The sequence below is a fragment of the Orycteropus afer genome, unplaced genomic scaffold (genome assembly GCF_000298275.1).
Source record: "Orycteropus afer afer isolate SDZICR_OR568_19922 unplaced genomic scaffold, OryAfe1.0 scaffold00377, whole genome shotgun sequence".
Taxonomy (NCBI): domain Eukaryota; kingdom Metazoa; phylum Chordata; class Mammalia; order Tubulidentata; family Orycteropodidae; genus Orycteropus; species Orycteropus afer.
Window position 1 is genome coordinate 2,127,755 of NW_006921964.1, and position 18,517 is coordinate 2,146,271.

The following is an 18,517-nucleotide window of genomic DNA, read 5'->3' on the forward strand; positions in this document are numbered from 1 at the left end:
CCCATTTTACAGATGGACAAACTGAGCGGTGACCAGGTAGTAGGAGGCAAGCCAATGTGGGAGCCCTGGTCTTTGCTCCAGGCCTGGTCTCAAACCCAAAGACCTCCAGACATGTTCTGTTTCATCTCTACCTATTTCAGGCTCCTAGGCCTTGCACAAGCTGCACCCTCCACCTAGCAGACCCACCCCTGGTCTCCCTTTGAGACCTGCTTGGGGTCTCCTCCGTAAGCACTCTCACCACCTCTCCAGCGTGTTGATTCCCCTCCCCTCAACTGCTGACTCACTGGTTCCAAATAACCACTCATTTAGAGCTTCACAATGGGAGAACTGTGGAAAGCAAAATGAATAAAAATGCACTGGAGGAGAGGAAGGAACAATCTAAAGTCTGAAAAAAGACCAATAAGAGTAAAAAATGCTTAAGAGTAGTGAGACAACTAGAGGCTGGGTCAAGATAACCAGCTTCAGAAGGACCAGAGAAACAGTTCCTTTCCACATGGGTAGTTGGCAGGAAGAGCAAAGCTCAGAGAGGATTTAGGAGTGCTGCCTGCAATGGGCCTCAGGGCCCAAGCAGTTGGGGTAGGGTGGAGCACATCCTGAGAAAGCCAGCTCTCTCTTTCCTGAACAATGTCACAGCCCATGAGGGTAGGGAGTGTATGGAGCACAGGTGCTGTACCTGGGATTTTTAGGGGGGAAGGCTTTCTCTTCTCTGCCACTCATTCCCCTTGGTCTTGTCCTGAGCCTCAGTCCCTGCATCTATAAAATGGAGGTGGTAAGAACAAGAGGACACTATCTATGTAGCACCATGAATGTATTACATTCATGTGTAGCATATAGCAGGTGCTTTTAAATAACTGCAAAAGATATTGATGGTCAAGGAATGAAATCAACTGAATGTCCCTGGGTCCTTACCTCAGGGCTGTGGCTGCTTGGTCAGCCCTACCTCCTAATCCTCCCAGGGGCCTCATCTGACTCTAGACCACTGAGGGCAGGGTAAGAGGATCCATCTGACTTGGCCAAGAGGAGCCCAAGGGAAAAGCTGTGTCCCCTGAGATGAACTAGCTCACTCAATTGGGAGGTTTCAGGGCATCTGACAGAGAGACTGCCCACTCAGCCCCACAACCAAAGGACACCACTCCAGCTGAGAGGCAGGAACACCAGGTAGTTTCCTGATGCTCAGCAGGGGTCCCAATAAGAATGGCTCCTTCCCCCCAGGGCCAGCACCCACTCTCTTCAGGATATGATAGCCCCAACAAAGGCTCAGGCTCTCAGGTGAATTCAAGCTTTATTGTCACACATAAAGACTCTCCTGCACCTTCCTGGCCCATTCAGCACAGGTGGGAAGCCAGGTCAGAGAAGCAAGCAGGCAGGGCCTGGGCTGGTGGGACAGGGCAAGGCCAGCCCCACCCAGCCCTGTGAAGGCTGCTGGGGAAGGGTGGCACCTGGCACTGGAGCCCATCCACCCCAGGTTTCCCTGAGCGGTACCCAGCCCTGGGCTTGGAGGCTGATTTGTGCTTTGCGGGGGGAGGCTAACCCCCCAGGTGACCCTCCCTCAGGCCTCACAGCCAGGCAAGAGGGGAAGAGCCTGCCTAGCAAGCCCCCCAATGGATATGCAGAGCAGAGGATGTGCAAGGAGCAGAGCTGCCGAACAAATGGGCCCACCCACCTGGTGGGCTCAGCAGTCTAAGCCCATGGCCATAAGCAAGTCCTCAAGCACCCGCAGCCGTTGCTGCGCCTCCTCAATGGCACTGTAGGTCTGCACTGTGCTAGCCACATGGAAGCGGATATCATCCACCAGCGGGATGGAGTCTGTCTCCTGCCGGGCCGCCACAGCTGCCGCCTCCTCCTTCACTGCCTGTGCAAAGTCCTCCCGCTCCACCAGCTGCAGGACAGGTGGAGTCAGGGAGTGCTAGGACCTCCACCCTCACCATACCCAGCTGCCAAAGCAGTTGGCCCACCTTCTCGATGATCTTGGCCATGTACTCAGTGCACTGATCCTCGAGCCGGGCCAGGTGGAAGAGCTTGGCAACCCGCCACACACCCACCACGCTATCCTCATCCAGCAGCTGGGCCAGGCTGCGGCCACACAACCGCTTCAGGCCTGGCAACAGGTACATGTCAGCCACACAAAGCACGTCATAGGCCGCCTCAGGGGGCAGCTGCAGGAGAAAGAGGCAGTAAGGGTGTGTCCACCATCATCAAGGTCTGTGGATGCTCAGCCATGAGGCAAGGTCCTACTGTGGGGAGGGATCTCTGCCCATGCACCTATCCCCTACCGTAGTCCCAAAGGATCCACCAACTCAGGGGCAGAGAACATGGGGAGGGGATTCCCCAGAAGCTTGAGGACCTACTGGGATCCCTGAGGTGGGTAGGCAGGGGAGAGGCTGAGATGTCAAATTATACAGGCCCAGGTCCAAGTCCTGGGTCAGACACTTTCTAGCTGAGTAATCCCTGGACAAGACACTTAGCCTCTCTGTCTTGGTTTCCTTATTTGTGAGGTGCAGGTAACCATGCCCACCTCAAAAGGCTGTTAGGAAAATGAAACAGAGTTCCTATTCAAAACCAAGACAAGGGCCCTGCTAAGGATGGGATTTGTCATTTCTATTGGGAGTGGAGGTAACTGTTGACCTTGCTCCCTTCTGCTAATACAGGCTGTGGGGATTTATAGCCACAGCTACAGCTGAATCCTGTGTGAGAAAAGACTTAAGTTTCTACCTTGGCCTAACCTTTGGGTGGTCACAGGGAATAAAAGGAGGTGACAGGACCAATGCTATTGTGTCAAATGCTCACACACACTGTGCACACAGAACCAAGCACTTTACCTAGGAGAATACATTTACTATGCACAAGATCCCGCAAAGTAGGTACTAGTGCTACCCCTACTTTCTAGATGTGGAAACCAAGGCAGAGTGGTTATATAACAGGAACCACACAACTTGCAAGGAGCTAAATTAGGAGTCAAGCCAAGTTTGGTGCCACAACTCATATTCTAATTCATGATAGTACACTGCTTCTCAAAGTGCCCTTCAGGGCTGCAAGGCTCCTTCAGGAAGGGGTCAGGATAGACAAAGGCAGGCCCCAAGTGGCAGGGACCAGAGAACCCAGTGAAGGGACCAAGGTAGACTACTAGGAACTATAGCCCCTTCTCACAGTGACAGAGGTGCAGCTGCTGTGGTTGCCCAGCCAAAGACCACCTTCCTTCCCTGTTCACAAGAGTGGCCACTAACTAAAGCCTCTCCAGTGGAACAAGAGCAGTGCTGTGTGCGACCACTATATCATTCATACATGGAAAAGGAATCTGCATGTCCTGTCTTCCTCTTCCTCCTAGACCAGGAATCTGCTCATAGCCCAGTCTCCAAATGCAGAAGAGGATACACTCAAGGCCATATCCTCCACCTGCTTTTGTAAATAAAGTTTTACTGGAATGGAGCGCATTCAGTCTCTGGCTGCTTTTGCACTACAACAACAGAGTTGAATAGTTGTAACAGAGACCCCATGTCCCCAAAGCCTGAAATATGGCCACTGGCCCTTTACAGAAAGTTTGCTGACCTCTGCCTTACAATATGGTGGGACAGATGAAGGAACACTTTGGGTCTTCAACAAGCTAGCTGCCCTGCAACACTCAGCCCAGACAAAGAGCAACAAACTTCTCTCTTCTTTAAGCCATTGTATCTTGGTGTCTCTTTATTACAAGAGGAAACCTTCACACACATAACACTCTCTCACCCTGGCAGAGCAAACCTCTGCACTATTTGCTGCTGCCCACATGCCACACATGAATGAGTGATGCCCTGGGGCAATTCAGGACAGAGCAAGATAAGAAGTGACATGATACATAAACCCCAAGCTGGATCTACAGCAGCCCAAGGGCAGGAGGTCAGGGCTGACCACTGCTGTGGGATGGGAACTGGAGCTTACCATTATTAAAGTTTAGGGCTACTGCCAATACCTGCCTTCGAGCCAGAGGACTTGAGGACACCAAGTGGCTGACATTATGACTGTGTGGGGTGTGCCTCTGTATCAAGTGCTCAAGACATGAGTCCTGTCATTCATTCCTGTTCTGGACTGGGAACTGCCATAGCCCACTTTGCCTCAAAGAAAAATCCAAATGGGTCCCACAACCATCCTTTCCAGTTTCATCAAAACCTCACCCAAAGAACTAACCAGAAGCTTCCAGAGGCTCCCAGATAGGCACTGAGTACTCCCTTTAAGCCCTATTTTTACCCCACCCCTATACACAGGCCAGCACCACCCCAGCCCCATACCTCAGTGTGGTCGCTGTATATGTAGTAGAGCACGTGGGTGAAGATATCAGGGGAAATATTGTGCAGTGTGATGGCTGGGAGGCCCCCTGAGGCTTCTGGCTCCTCCTTCTCTCGAAAGTGATCATCCAGCAGGGCCCGGAAATAGTCACTGCGGCCACAGAAGAAGGCCTGGGGAAGGCCGGGCTCAGGAAAAGCCAGAGCCAAGGCCTGTCCCCTGAGAAGCAGTTGGACTGAGGGTAGGGGTAAAGGCGGCGGGGGTGGGGGTATGGGTTGTCACCTTGTGGCAGAGGAAGCTGCAATTGGCCACACGGAAGCAGATGTCAGGGCAGCTATTGAAGCCATCAGGGTAGGGGAAGGGCAGCTCCCCAAGATCGCCCTGGGGAGACAAGGAAAGGAGTTCCCATCAGAGCAGGTAGTTGTGACGATAGTGCCCAGCCCCTAGACAAGAGCCTTACATTAGCTTAATCCTAGTGAGGGGGTTTCAGTTTTCGATATTAAGTAAATAAACAACAAACAGAAGCAACTAATCTCAGAAAAGGAAAGTGATTGCACAAAGTCATAACAGGGAATTGAACACAAGTGTGTGGGGCTTGTTCACCATGGCCATCACAGAGGCCTCTGTCCCCAGTACATGGCCAGCCACACTCAGCCTGCACTCACACGGAGCTCAGGGGGCAGGGCGCAGTCCGCCAGCAATGCCAGGTCCTCCTGCAAACGGGAGTCAGCTGGGGGTGGCTCAATGGTCAGAACCTTCACACATGTGCCTGGTTTGGAGGCCACTGCAGAGTGGAGCACACAGCATTAGGGGCCAGGCTGCCTTGGCCAGGCCCCACCCAGGCCTGGGTCCTACACACTGACGCACCAAACTCGAACACCTTCTCGCACTTGGCCTCCAGGTCGCTGAGCAGGTCCCACAGCTGGCACTGCTTGGCTAGGCGCTCACAGTCGCTAACATGCTCCACACCGATGTCCAGACGGCCTGGGGAACAGCACTGGGATGGTCAGGGCCTGAGGGACCCTCAGCCACCAGACTGCTTTCAGGTATAAGGAAGGGGTATGGTGGCTACAGGGCAGGTGCTCCAAGAGTATTAGCTGCTATAGTCACCTCCGTGAACCCCCCACCCCCCACCCCGTTGAGAAGAGCCACAAGTGTGAAAAGTTGAATTGACAAAAGTTGTGTGATATATTTAAAAAAAAAAAAAAAAAAGAGTTGCTGCTGAGACTGCTGATGTACAACCAAACACCTCATAGGATTTGGTTCCTTGGTTTGGAGAATTAGGGTCATGGTTTTATGGGACACTCCAGTTAATTGGGCTAATAACAGATTTAACGCTTTTGTTCTATCTCCAAGCTCCCAGTGTGGTACCTGGGGTCTTGAAAAACAACTGGTCTCTACCTAAGCAACAGAAGTCAAAAACAGAGTCAAAAGCAGGAGAAGGAAATGGAATGTGTGGCTAACTGCCTCCATGAACAACTGCATTCTTAGCCACAAGACCAAAAGAACTGGATGGTGCCTGACTACCACTACTGAACATTTTGATCAAAGACTCCATAGAAGAATCTTGCTCACAAGGGAGAACATGCACAACAGAATTTCAAATTCTCATGGACTCAAGACTTTCTGGAGCCTTGAAGGCTGGATAAACCCCCGAAACTATTACCCTGACATAATCTTTAAACCTTAAACCAAAAATATCCCTGAAGTCTTCTTAAAACCAAATAATAGTTTAGGTTAACTAGTGAAAAATGTCTGCCTTGAGAACTGTGCTTTTAAGAACTACTTGTAGGGGATCAAATTGACAACAGCAACTCCAAAGATTAGACAGGAATCTTATTCGGCAGTGCATTTATATTAACAGGGGAGGAACAACTCAGAAAAGGAAGGTGAGAATGGTTGTACAACTCAAAGAATGTAATCAATGTCACTGAACTGTAGAAACTGTTCAATTGGTGTTCACATTGTCATGTATAATCTTAACAAAATAAGTAAAATTTAGAAAAATATAAAAGAAGAGCCGCAGACTAAATTCTACAGGCCCAGGGGCCAATGGGAGGGTCTGATTTGTGGATGGGACCAGCTCCTCCTCAGCAAACGTATACCAGGTACATTGACCCACTGTCTGGCAGCTCAACGCAGGAGGTACCACCCACAGTATATGGAAGATGAAGAACTGAGAGATGAAAGACCAAGACCACACCTATGTTTGGGTCTCTGCCCTCCAAGGTTATTCCTGGGTCTGCTGCTGACCAGAAATGCAGCTCCCTCACCACCCACCCACCCAGGGCCCAGAGAGTCACCTGTGTATAGGTATTGCAGCAGGGCCCCAAAGGCCACGGGGTTGATCTGTGGGTACAGTGGAGGAGAAGTCAGAGGCAGCCACCCATCATGAGTCCTAGGCAGCAAGCCCACCCCCTAGAGGAACGAACCAGTGGGTGCCTGAGAACCACGATGCTTTTGCCCTTCCATTTGGTGTCCAGCATGTTCGCGAAGTAGGCGCTGCGTGCTCCCAGGACACAGCGATGTGCCCTGAATGGCTTCCCATGCACGACAAACACCACATCGCTGTGGCTACCCTGCTCTAGAAGCCTGGGGGGAGAGGGCAGGGTGCTCAGCAAACCACAGACCTCACCTCATACTCCCCTCAGGACAGAGCCCTCAGCCCAACATGGGCCACACCCAGCAAGTGCAGTTCCCCAGTACAGACCTCTGGGCTGTGCCCCTCCTGTCTTACCGCTGCAAGAAGTCATCGTAGTAGTCCCGCCTCCTGCAGGAGGCTGTGACCTGCTTGTAGTCTCGCAGTGCCCGCCGGATGGCATCACTCAGCGCCCCATAGAGGCAGCGCTCTCCATCAAAGGTGTTGGCCTCACAGCGGGCTCCTGAGGGGGAGCAGGGCTCCCAGTCAGCAGAGCATCATCTGCACACTGTGGCTGGGAAACGGTCTGGAGCAAACCTGGGACCACAGCCCCTCAGGTTTGAGGAAAATCCTAATCCGCTGGCCCTTTTCCCCACCTCAACTCACATGGGGTGGTTAAGTCCTGGAGATCTCTTCCCAAAGTGCCATTCTCACTCTAGCATCCTCCCTACCTGAGCACAGATGTGCACACACTTCTGCATACACTCACAAGTGCACATATTCAAATTACACATATCATATGAAACCCAGAGCAGTCCCTGTGATGAACTCTGCCCCAGACACCCACCTTCACTAAGCTCACAGTCCAATGGGGGAGAAGTCCTAATAAACACACTAACAATAGTGCTAAGTGGCTTACCAGCTGCTATCAAGAAAAATAAAGTAAGGCAAGAGGTGGCAGTGGTGGTAGATGCTGCACAGGGAGATCAGAGAAGGTCACTATATGGGGGTGACAATGAGCAGAGACTTGAAAGCCAAGCAAAGGTCTGGGAAAGGGTGACCCATACAGAAGGAACAGCAACTGCAAAGGCCTTGCAGCAGAAGCAGGCTTGACTGTTGGCATAACAGAAAGCAGGAAGTGTGGCTGGAACAGCCAGGCAGTGGAAGCAGGAGGGGCAGGGAAGTCTGAGAGGAGGGGGGCAGACTGGCAGATGGGCTACCTCAAAGGCACATGAGATGACAGCTTTATTTTACATGTAATGGGAAGTCAATGGAGAATTTTAAGCAGATCAGATTTGCTGAATAAAGATGACCCTGGCTGCAATATGGGGCAGGAGGAGAAGCCGGACACCAGTGAGGAGGGGCCCTATATCCAGGCAAGTGTGCTGGTAGCTCAGCCTGGGCAGCTTGCAGTGGAGATGGGGGAAGTAGACAGAAAAGAGAATAAGGTTTTGAGAGTAGAGTTAGCTGTAGAACCGTCTAGAAAGTACAGCCTACAGATTTGATATAGGGAGTGAAAGGAATCATGAGGAGCTCTGGGCATTCACAACATGTACACATGGCTTTGAATACACATGCCTGCATGCACACATACATGCACATGTACACACACACACACTGACCCTGTACCCTCCTCACCATTAGCCAGAAGGTAGAGTACCAGCTCCTCATGTCCACACAAGCAGGCATAGTATCTGAGGGAAGAAAGGCAAGGGGGACACAGTTGTCATCAATCAAGGGTCCTCTGACCACCCCACCTACAGCCCACTCAGATCACACAACTGCAAGCACTCACAAAGGGGTGCTGTCCCATTTGTCCCGAACATTCACCTCCACATCACGCTGCTCCAGAAGGTACCTGCATAGAGAGATCAGAGCCTGGGTCATGATAGTCTGGGAGACGAGATCATGGAACAAGGAAGGAGGGAAAGCATCCCTTTTGGCTAGGTGAGGGCAGTGAGGCAGGTAGACCAGAGAGGAAAAGCATGTCAGAGGACAGCAGAGAGTAAGAACACACAGGGCAGACACTGAGAACATCAAAAATGTGGCAGAAGACAGTGGGCTGGAGCAGCAGAGCTAGGCTCCAGAGTGAAGAGACTGAGACTTTGCCCTGAAGGAGCTGGAGTGAAAGAAAGGACTGATGGGGTCTGGACTTGAGATAGCCCCATGGCTGCTTGGACAGCAAATTGGAGGCAGGAAGAGCTAGAAATGAGGCAGCTACAGGCAGTGAGGGGATATGAACCAGAGAGGCAGAGGACAGCATGGAGAAGTGGATGGTATCTGGAAGGCAGATGTCATGAGACTTAGTAGCTGATGGGATGTGGCAGGTGGGAAAGGAATCAGCATGAAAGGTGGTGGAGCTGTCACTAAGGTGGGGAACTGGAGAAACTATCTAAAAGATGAGAATTTCAACTTAGACATGATTGCCTTGGCATCAGGTGGACAGCCTGGGGGAGATGTCCAATGCAGACTGGACTTGTCCAGCTCTAGATTGTTTTCAGCCTTTGGGGTCATAAACTCTCCAGTGTCATCTGATGCTGTGTAAGAGCCTTGGTAGGCTAGGGAAGTAAGGAAGTTCAGAAAGCCTGGGACCAGCTATGGGTAGATCAGGACCAGGGAATAAAGGCAGGCATAGGGAAAAAGAAGCCCAATGAGGTGGGTAGGAACATGAAGCGCCAAGAGATGCCCAGATCCCAGCCTGGCACACCACCCCCTCATCCTCCTCTGGTCAAGGGAGACTGCGCTCTCAGCACCCGATTTGCTTTAGCTGCCCACTGCTGTTTCTCAACCTCTGGCGGAAGGAAACTGATTCTGGCCTCTAGATGTACCCAACGCCAGATTAAGAACACTGAGATTAAAAAGCCACGTCTAGAGGCCCAGGCCTGCCACTGGGCCCCGAGCTCGCCCAGAAGAGCAGCCCCTCCCCTCCGCCAGTAGCTTCTCTTTCAGGCTCTGCATAGCAGTCCCCTCCTACTGGAATCCCTCTGAGATCACTGGGAATACATCACCACCACCTCCGCCCGCCCCCCACCCCCACCCCGCGCGCACTAGTCTCGAATGTGACCGCTGCGCTGGCAGCACGCTGCTGCTGCGCCGAGTCTGGAGGTGGGTGGTCTCGCCTGGGATCCGCGACTCCGAAAGCTACGAGGAGAGCTGAGGAACCCGCCTTTCCCCGAGGCCGGCCCGCAGCTGCCCAGGCCTGTGGGCCCCTCACCGCACTCGGCCCACATCCCCCTTCTTGCAGCTGGCGAAGAGGTCGCTGGTGTCCATGTCACGGAAGCTCGGACCCGAGGCCAAACGACCTCGGGCGGCGACGGTGGTGCGGCCCAGCGGATGTAAACACGCGCGCCAGCCCCGCCCCTAGGCCCGCCCGCTTTTGCTCCGCAGCGGCGCCTGGCGCCGGGAGGACCGACCACCTCCGCCCGCAGCCCAGGACTCGCAGTTGAGAAGGTCGGCGGGCGAGGGACACCGGGACCCAGGCTCCTCGCGTGTTCAGTCTAGACTCGGCCCTGAAGTCAACCCTCCCTGACCTCAGCGCTTTTTACTTCATACCGCACCCCACCTTTCAACGCCCGACCGAGGACTTGGTCCTTCCATCCTCCCCACAGGTGGTGGCTCTCGCCTCCAGGCATGTCCACCTTCCTTTAACAGCCCCTGCTCCCACCACAAAAGACCCCCTAACCCAGGCAGAAAGAACGAGGCGGCCAGATGGGGCGGGCTTAGCGTCGTCTTCCCGACGGTTTTAATGGGCGTCCCCCTAACCCAGGCAGAAAGAACGAGGCGGCCAGATGGGGCAGGCTTAGCGTCGTCTTCCCGAGGGTTTTAATGGGCGTCCTGGTGCTCAGGGTGCACCAGCCACCTGCACCCTAAGCCCTTGGAGCTGGCGGAAAGGCGGGGCGCGAGGGGCAGTTGCCAGGGTGCAGCAGGAGCCAGGAAGGCAGGGTGCTGTCCCGGGGCCAGCTGCCCAGGTTGGGTCAGTGTCTGAGGCCAGGTATTATATTCTCAGGGCCTCGGGACGGGAGCAGGGAGTCTGTGCGAAGATTGTTTTGTAAAGTTGGCGGGAACTGGAGAGAAGGGCCCACCCTGCCCCCCCCACATCGAGGGCCTGACTGCAGGGTGGGCTACCCAGGGAGGCCCCAGAGGGCAGGGGAGGTGCGGGATCTCTGCGGGCCCGCCCTTCTCGTTGATGGCGCCCAGCCGCGGTCGGGGTAGGCGCGAAGGGATGGCCCCAGGAGGGCCAACTCAGGCCAAAGACCTCGCCCGAGACCTTGGCTGCGTCGGGGCGAAACGCCTCACAGGTGCGTGTCTTCCTCGAAAATGTCCGAGTCCTCGGGGTCCCGCTTGCCCCCCATGAGAGTGCTCCAGCCCCCGGGGCCGTTGATGGCCCCGCCGCCGTTCAGGCTGGGTTGCTTCTCTTGCATCTCCGACTGGCTGTCGCTGGCCACGTCCAGCGTGGGGTTGTCGTGGCAGCCGTTCTCAACGAAACGCAGCTCCTCACCATGCGACTGCGGAATGGAATGGGTGAAGATCACTAGGTGGGGGAGCACACAGGGCTGTGGCTCCCTCACCCCTCACCTCACCTCCGCCCAGAACACTGAATCCATACCATCCTTTGATCCCACCTCTACCAGTTCCCAGCATGTGACCTTGGAAATCTTTTTGCCCCCTAGTCGGTAATCCAGCGGAACCTCAACAGATGGCAGTTCCCTTCTCTTTTGTCCCCACAGATAACAATTCTAACCACCTTTGCTTTCCTGACATTATCTGGTCAGTCTCAACAGCTCCATTTTGTGAAGGAGGAACTAGAGCCTCAAAACCATGTGTGTTGTACGAGGGGCCAGAACTCAGCTCTACCAAAGCAGAGCAGTGCCCCTTCCTCTCCAGAAGTCCCCAGGGCACTCTCCCACCCAGGGATAGCCCTGTGGTCCATCAGGCCAGGCCAAGTATTTGCCATCAGGAGACTTGCTCCTGCTACCTGGGGTTCTTGTACCACACAGTAGCCTGCATCTCCAGTGCCAGCCCTGCAGAGGGGCAACTTGGGGCCAAGATCTAGACAAGCACTTCACCTGCATGACCCTGTTGAGTTCTCACCACAATCCTGTGCCCAAGGACAATTACTAATTACCACCCCACCCAACATGAGGAAATAGCCTCAGAGACGTGGGGAAAATGGCTGGGCATCTCTCTCCACAGGCACCTACACCCAGCCCAGGCCCTGCTGCCCACCAAGCCCTGGCTTACCACGTGCTTGAGTTTAGGTAGCCGGCGCTGCCAGCAGTTGTAGAGCAGGCCCAGCACAATGATGATGACACATATGGCACCAATGACGACCAACACCACAAAGAGTGTCCCGTAGTCACTGCGTACCTGGCTGGGCCGTGCCTGGCAGCTGCTCGTGGTAGAATAGTTCTGGATGCCGATCTAAGGAGATAGAAGGGGCCAGGCTCTTCAGCTGAGGTCCTGGGTGCCATGAATTCCCCACAGGGATTGACAGGTTGGGGCTCAGGGGCTAGGGCAGGCTTTAAGATGGAATGGCCCTTCATGCTCAGCAGGGGCTCTCTCTGCCCTATTCCATCCTGGTAGCCTGAGATCAGCTCCGAGCCCTTCCATTCCAGGTCCCCACACCCAGCTCTCCTCACAACCCCACCATGGTTTCTGTCCCACTTCCAACCCAGTTGGTGCAGGAGTCTGTGGCCCTAACCCTCTACTGAGGTTTAGCCCTTATGCTGCTAATCACTAGACAGAACCAAGAGCTCCCACTCCCTTCCCCACTGGTGATTTAAATAAAAAGGAGAACATTGAGGGCAGCTGTGAGATATTCAGAGTTTGGATAGTGCTGTGGTTAAAGCACTCAGCTGCTAATGGAAAGTCAGTAGTTTGAATCTACCAGCCACTCCATAGGGGAAAAGATGTGACAGTTTGTTTCTGTAAAGATTTATGACCTTAGAAATCCTATAGGGCAGTTCTTCTCTGTCCTATAGCGTTGCTATGATGAATCAACTCAACAGCAGTGGGTTTGGTTTTGGTTTATGAGCCACACACCACCATACTCCACCCACACACAACCACTGAATCGGGCCCCTGAAACAGCTTCTGCCTCAGGGACCACTGTGATCCAGACAACTCAATGCAACACACTGCCATGGAGTCAGATCCAACTCATAGCAACCCCTTCTTGGGTTTCCGAGGCAGTATCACTACGGAAGTAGATTGTCCAACCTTCTGTTTCATATCCCAGGGGCAGGCCCACATCACAGGGCCACTTCTGGGACCTGCTTTCTCTGGCTAAGTGGATGTGCTAGCCCCACCAGGCCAGACAGACCCTCTCCCACAAATTAGAATCTCAGGCAAGGAAGGTGAAGTAGTTCACCTTCACCTACTATCCTATTAGGATAGCAGAAGTGCCAGGATGAGAGTGCTATCTACTGGCTCCTGATGCAGAGATCCCTAGATTGCCTGGGGCCTACCCTTCCTAAGGCCAGGTATTCAGCATTTCTGTGGTCTCTGTAAGCCACTTTTCATATTTCTAGTACTTTATTTTTTTTAATTATCAAGAGTCAGTTTTTCTTGCTGGATTCACTCACTTGCTAAATTCATCATTAATATATTTCAGGTACCCAGCATGCCTTTTGGCCAAGTCAGTCTGAAGTAAGTGCCCTCCTCTGAAGTATGTCCAATAAAGCCAGAATATCCAGGGGCAGGAGAGAAGAGGCAGGGAGGCCTGTAATTAAGGGGGGGGGGGGCAAGCTGAAGTTTCCATAGCTCTCATGGTGTTCATAAGCCCAGAAATTCAGACCTGGAAAGGCCTTTAGTGATCATCCAGTTAGTACTGCAGCATTGACCAGCCTGGGCTCAAAGTCTAGTTCTACCACTTACTAGCTAACCAGTGTCAGGCAAGTCATCTAGCCTCTCTGGGCTTCAGCTCTTTCATCTTAAGTGGACATATCAACAGTATTCAACAAAAGCCTTATTTAATCCTGAGAGCCCCATGGGCTGGTAATGAGGATGCAGTAAAAACCCAGCACAACCTGGTACACAGCAGTCAATATGCTTACTTACAAAAACAAAAGCTCTCTCATCTCTGCATGTAATAGATAACGAATTAGGAGCCCAAGATTACACACAGCTCATCTTGGACATCAAACCTGCAGAACCCTCCAGAATGAAGTCAGTGGATTTCACAATTAGTGAAAGTAGTTCTGGGAGATGGTGGATGTCCTCAGAACTTTCTGGGTCTTCCCCTTCAAGGAATGTGCCATGAAGAACAAGAAGACTGAGGAAGAGTCAGCTACTCCCCACAGGCCAGCGACTCTGCTGCACCCTGAATGCCCAGCTATCTCCTCAGCCCAGCCTCTCCAGGGCCTCAAGGCAGCCAACAGAGTGCCACTGAGTCAGGAGTACCTTTCAGATACCTTTCAAGATGAGAGGACTGGTTCCTGGCCCTAAGCCCTCATCCCCCACACCAGATCCCCTACTAGATGAATACTATTAGACTCCCATTGGAGAGTCCTTGCTTGATGGTTTACTTCCATGTCTCCTGTGTGCTCCTGACTTCCTGCCACTTGTGGTTCCTGGAAACATCATGCTCATCCATCCCAATAGGTCCTTGCATAAGTCCTTTGGCTGGACATGGTGTTTCTCCCATTGTCTACCCAGAACATTCTCATTCAACCATCAAAATCTCCCTCAGAAGCTACCTCCTCTTTGTGTCCTTTCAGACCACCATCCTCTTACCACTGCCTATCCCTCCTCACCCCTTCTTTTAACCCAGCAGTAAGTATATGCACTACATGGCTCTCAGGTAAGTGTTCATATGACTGTGTTTCCACTGGACCTGTGTTTGAAGAAGAACTTAAACAAGAAGCCTACCAAAAGCAAGAGCTTGTCTTTCATTCCTTTGAACCACACAAATTAGGCAGGCTCCTGTCCTCAAGAAAGGCCAGCCCTGCTCCCAGAACACAGGAATGAGGGCATGAGAGCAGCAGCAGTTAACTGGGTCCTGCAGCCCAGCTCCAAGTCCCTGCCCTCTTACCTCCACCAGGCTCCTGCGGATGTCACCCAGTATGGAAAGGACATCTTGAGTGGGCACCACCCCTGATGGAGGGGAGAGACACCATTATGAACAGAGCCTTTGCAACAAAGCTCTGCTCCACAGGGTTCCAGCTCCCCTCTCAGACATTTCCTGGCCTGAGCTTTCATAGCCTCACTGCTTGACTCCTAATTACATACAAATCTTTGTGCTACATGGACTCTAACTCTCTCTCTCCTATACCTACTTTCTATTGATTTACTAAAAAATAATTAGTGAATACTTAACTATGACACAGGTATAATTCTAAGTAGTCTCTCCTACAACCTCATGCTGCTTCATTTTGGACATGTTCCTCCCTATCTTCTCACCTCATCACACACAGTATGCAATGCCCATCTCATCTCATGCCTGTGCTGAAACCACACCTTATTCCTATTCCCAATAACTAACTCCCACCCTCCACGTCCTCTCCAGAACCAAGCTTGTCAGAACTTCTTGAATCCTCAACTAGGAGGTCCAGTCAGTGACTCATCCTGCTATCCTACAGTTCTAAGTTCAAAAGCCCTCTCTGTCTATCCACTTTCTCATAATTCTGAGGGAGACTGCTTATGGCCTCAGAAACTGTTGGTTCAGTGCTGCCTCACTCTCTTCCTGAATCCTCTCTCCAGAGACCACCACCCCTCCCTCTCACCTGCCTCACTCACCCTGCTCGCCCACCAAGGTCATTAGCAGGTGCTGTTCCTTCTCACTGGGCTTGCTCAGGGAGATGTGCCAATCTCCATGGCGGCCACTGCCATGTCGGGGCAGCACCTCCTCTACCAGGGCCAGGAGCTGCAGCCCTCGGTGTTGCCGGAACACCTCCTATAAGGCCAGAAAGAGAACCCCCACCCCATCCTTAGTGAAGGAAAGAGGCTCTTGCTGGCCTCTTTGCCTCTAATCCTGGCCTCCCACTCCAACCTCAGCCCAGCAGCCAAATGTTTACAAAGGTTATCTGGCTATTCCCAGAGAAAGGCTGCTCTTGTAAGCTCAGGGACCGTTAGAGATATGTGAGCTCGGTGTTTGGGTGTGACTGGCCATTGGATGGGAAGGCAGGAAAAGTACAAGAACACACATTCATTTGTTCACTAGAAGTTCCTTCATACCCTGTCCTCCAACCGTAAGGAAGGCATAGGGCCTGCCTGGAGATACTTACAGTTTAGTTGAGAAGACAGATGCACTCACATAGAATGATCACCTAAGGAATACATAGAAAGTGAAGTGCTATGGAAGAATAACTAATTGTGTATAGGTATTCAAGTGTGTGTTGCTGGGGATGAATATATGTGAATTTGGGATAAATGACCAAAAGATGTATTTATCAATACAATCACCAAAAATCAGGAGAGGTGGGAAGAAGATTAACCACAATCATCCCCCATCTCTCACTGCACAAGTACTATCCAAAGGTGGTAAGTCAAGAAAGACATCTAAGTACTTTTATGGTGGTAGTGATGAAGGAAGAATTAAAAATAGGGATGGTTAAAAATGGCAACACCTGTGAAAAGGGACTGGAAGTAGAAGAAGGGATGTAAGGAGACTTAAATATTTCTTTTGATATTTTCTTGTACTGTTTAGATGTTTTTTTGATCATGTGTATATGTAATTACATAACAAAAAACAAGAGCCTGGCTCTAGGCAGGAACTCAGTGAGTGGCAGGAGCCCAAGATGGGCTCAAGGCTAGAACACTGCCTCTTAACTCATAGCCCATCATTGTCCCCAACCTGTCCCATCTGGGAAAAGACCCTCCTTTTGCGCTGGGGCAGCTCCCCATCCACAGCTCTTCTCCAGCAGCCTTCCCCTCCTATTCATGTGAAATCACTAATCTCCTGCTCTGGCCTAAAAAACTCCTAGTATGACACCCTTCTGCCAGTCACTCAGCTCTATGTTGGGTGCCCTGCTATGAAGCTGAGAGCGAGGGCTGTCTGGATGGCACAGGCCTTTCACCAGGCTACGCCAACAGGACCCCCTGTCACTCCTCATCTCTTTTCTGCTGAGCCCAAACTAGTGAGCTATTCCTTGGTTGCCATGCCAAACTAAAGGCACAAGAGTGATTAAAGTGCTGGGCCTATGTCCCTTGTTACAATGGCAAGTGCCAGGCACAGGCTCAATCCTTGGCACTCACTGATTTAATACAAAGCCAAAGTTAGGTATAAATATGGGAGAAGATTGGTGCCGAGAGACAGCCACAAAGCAGCTAGGAAAGCTCAACTGGTTCTTACCTCCCTCACTGATTGTGTGTGTGTATGTGTGTGCAGAGACAAAAAGAGAAGGGATGTATGCCTGCACCTGCCAGAGCAAAAGTGGATACACAGCGACCTAACAGGCCTACTGCTTACAAAAGGAATACCCTGGCCACATGAAGTCCTTCCCCTATATTGTACCCTGAACTACTCCATGGGTGCATTTCAATGTTTTCCTGGGTCAAGATGGCTGCCTGGCTCAAGCCCAGAGATCTACCATGTCAGATTTGGGAGGGTCTGTATGACTCCATGTTTCATACCATTTATTTTAAAGGTGGGGAAAATGAGTCACAGTGGTCCTGGGGAGGGGGAAGCCCTGGCTTTGAAATCAAATAAATCTAGGCTGAAATTCTGGTTCTGCTGTTTACTCACTCTGTGACCTTGAGCAAAATATTATACCTCTCTGAGCCTCAGTTTCCTCATCTGAAAATGTAAGGATAGTCCTAACACCCTAGACTTACTATGAAGATTTAAGAAAAATTCAGTCAATGGTGGGACAACTGGATATCCCAGTGGAAAAGAAAACATACACCATGACTCATACCTTTACCATATACCAAAATCAATTCCAGATGGTTTGTAGATCTAAAGCTTTTAAAAGTAAGCCTAGAAGATTATCTTCATGACCTTGGAATAAGCAAAAGTCTCAAAAGAGGACCAAAAACTACCAACCATAAAGGAAAAAATTAATAAATTGGACTATATTATGATCAAGTTAAAAAAATGAAGAACTTCTGTTCATCAGAAGATACTATCAAGAGAGTAAAAAGGCAACCCACATAGTGGGAGAAGATATTTACATATATATACTTAACAAAGATCTTTTATCCAGATCTTTGTCTATCAAAGTACTGCATTTCCAAGATCCTGAACTTATATATACAAATAATTCACAGAAAAAGACAGATAACCCAAGAAATAAATGGGCAAAAAAACCTGAGCAGGCAATTCAGAAAAGAGGGTATCCAAATGGGCCAAAAACATAAGAAAAAGTGCTTAACTTCATTAGCCATCAGGGAATGATATATTAAAACCACAAAATGATACCACTAAACACCTTCCAGAGGGGTTAAAATGAAAAAGAAATATAATACTAAGGGTTGGCAAAGACAGGGAAGAACCAGAGCTCTCATACTGCTAATGGGAGTATAAATTTGGAAAATTGTTGGACAGTATCTATTGAAGTTGAATATATACATATACTATGGCCCAGCAATCCCACTCCTATGCTGTAAGAAATGTGCCCATGTGCTCACCAAAAGACATGTCCAAGAATGTCCACAGCAGCAAATTCACAATAGCCTGAAAGTGGAAACTATCCAAATGCCCATCAACAACAGAATGGATAAATAACTGGAATTCTATACAAAATGAGAATAAGCAAATTTCAACTACACGCAACAATATGGACAAATCTCACAAACAGATGCTGAGTGAAAGAAGTCAGACAAAAAATAATACATACTGAATAATCCCATCTATATAAAACGCAAAAATATGCAAAATTAATTTATGGTGTTACAAGTCAATAAAACAGTTCCCTTTCTACAACCTAGATGTCCAACAACTGAGGAATGGATAACCAAACT

General features: G+C 50.9%; 2 protein-coding genes across 2 annotated transcripts in view; both read right to left on the minus strand.

The window, feature by feature from the left end:
* Positions 1-1,672: 1,672 nt before the first annotated feature.
* On the minus strand, positions 1,673-9,886 carry ABTB1 (ankyrin repeat and BTB domain containing 1). Its single transcript, XM_007953215.2, has 12 exons — positions 9,831-9,886; positions 8,412-8,474; positions 8,255-8,310; positions 6,995-7,139; positions 6,690-6,849; positions 6,561-6,606; positions 5,125-5,241; positions 4,923-5,041; positions 4,540-4,638; positions 4,263-4,430; positions 1,956-2,156; positions 1,673-1,879 (listed from the first exon to the last, which is right to left on the minus strand). Exons 1-12 carry the CDS (start codon positions 9,884-9,886, stop codon positions 1,673-1,675), a joined length of 1,437 nt encoding a protein of 478 aa, XP_007951406.1.
* A 1,022-nt stretch (positions 9,887-10,908) lies between these two features.
* The window catches only part of PODXL2 (podocalyxin like 2), a 45,546-nt gene continuing 37,937 nt past the window's right edge, over positions 10,909-18,517 (minus strand). Inside the window, exons 5-8 of the mRNA XM_007953220.2 lie at positions 15,353-15,509; positions 14,649-14,710; positions 11,858-12,037; positions 10,909-11,121 (exon numbers count right to left, since the gene is read on the minus strand). Of these exons, the coding sequence (XP_007951411.1) occupies positions 10,909-11,121; positions 11,858-12,037; positions 14,649-14,710; positions 15,353-15,509 (612 nt within the window). The remainder of the gene's footprint in view (positions 11,122-11,857; positions 12,038-14,648; positions 14,711-15,352; positions 15,510-18,517) is intronic.

What these genes read in the sequence shown, in the direction of transcription:
- ABTB1 (XM_007953215.2), bottom strand. Translation starts at nt 9,886, where the DNA reads ATGGACACCAGCGACCTCTTCGCCAGCTGCAAGAAGGGGGATGTGGGC. An exon ending in GGGGATGTGGGCCGAGTGCG is followed by an intron (nt 8,475 to 9,830) that starts GTGAGGGGCCCA and finishes CTCTCTATGCAG; the next exon opens with GTACCTTCTGGAGCAGCGTG. An exon ending in ACTCTACCTTCTGGCTAATG is followed by an intron (nt 7,140 to 8,254) that starts GTGAGGAGGGTA and finishes GCTCCCCCTCAG; the next exon opens with GAGCCCGCTGTGAGGCCAAC.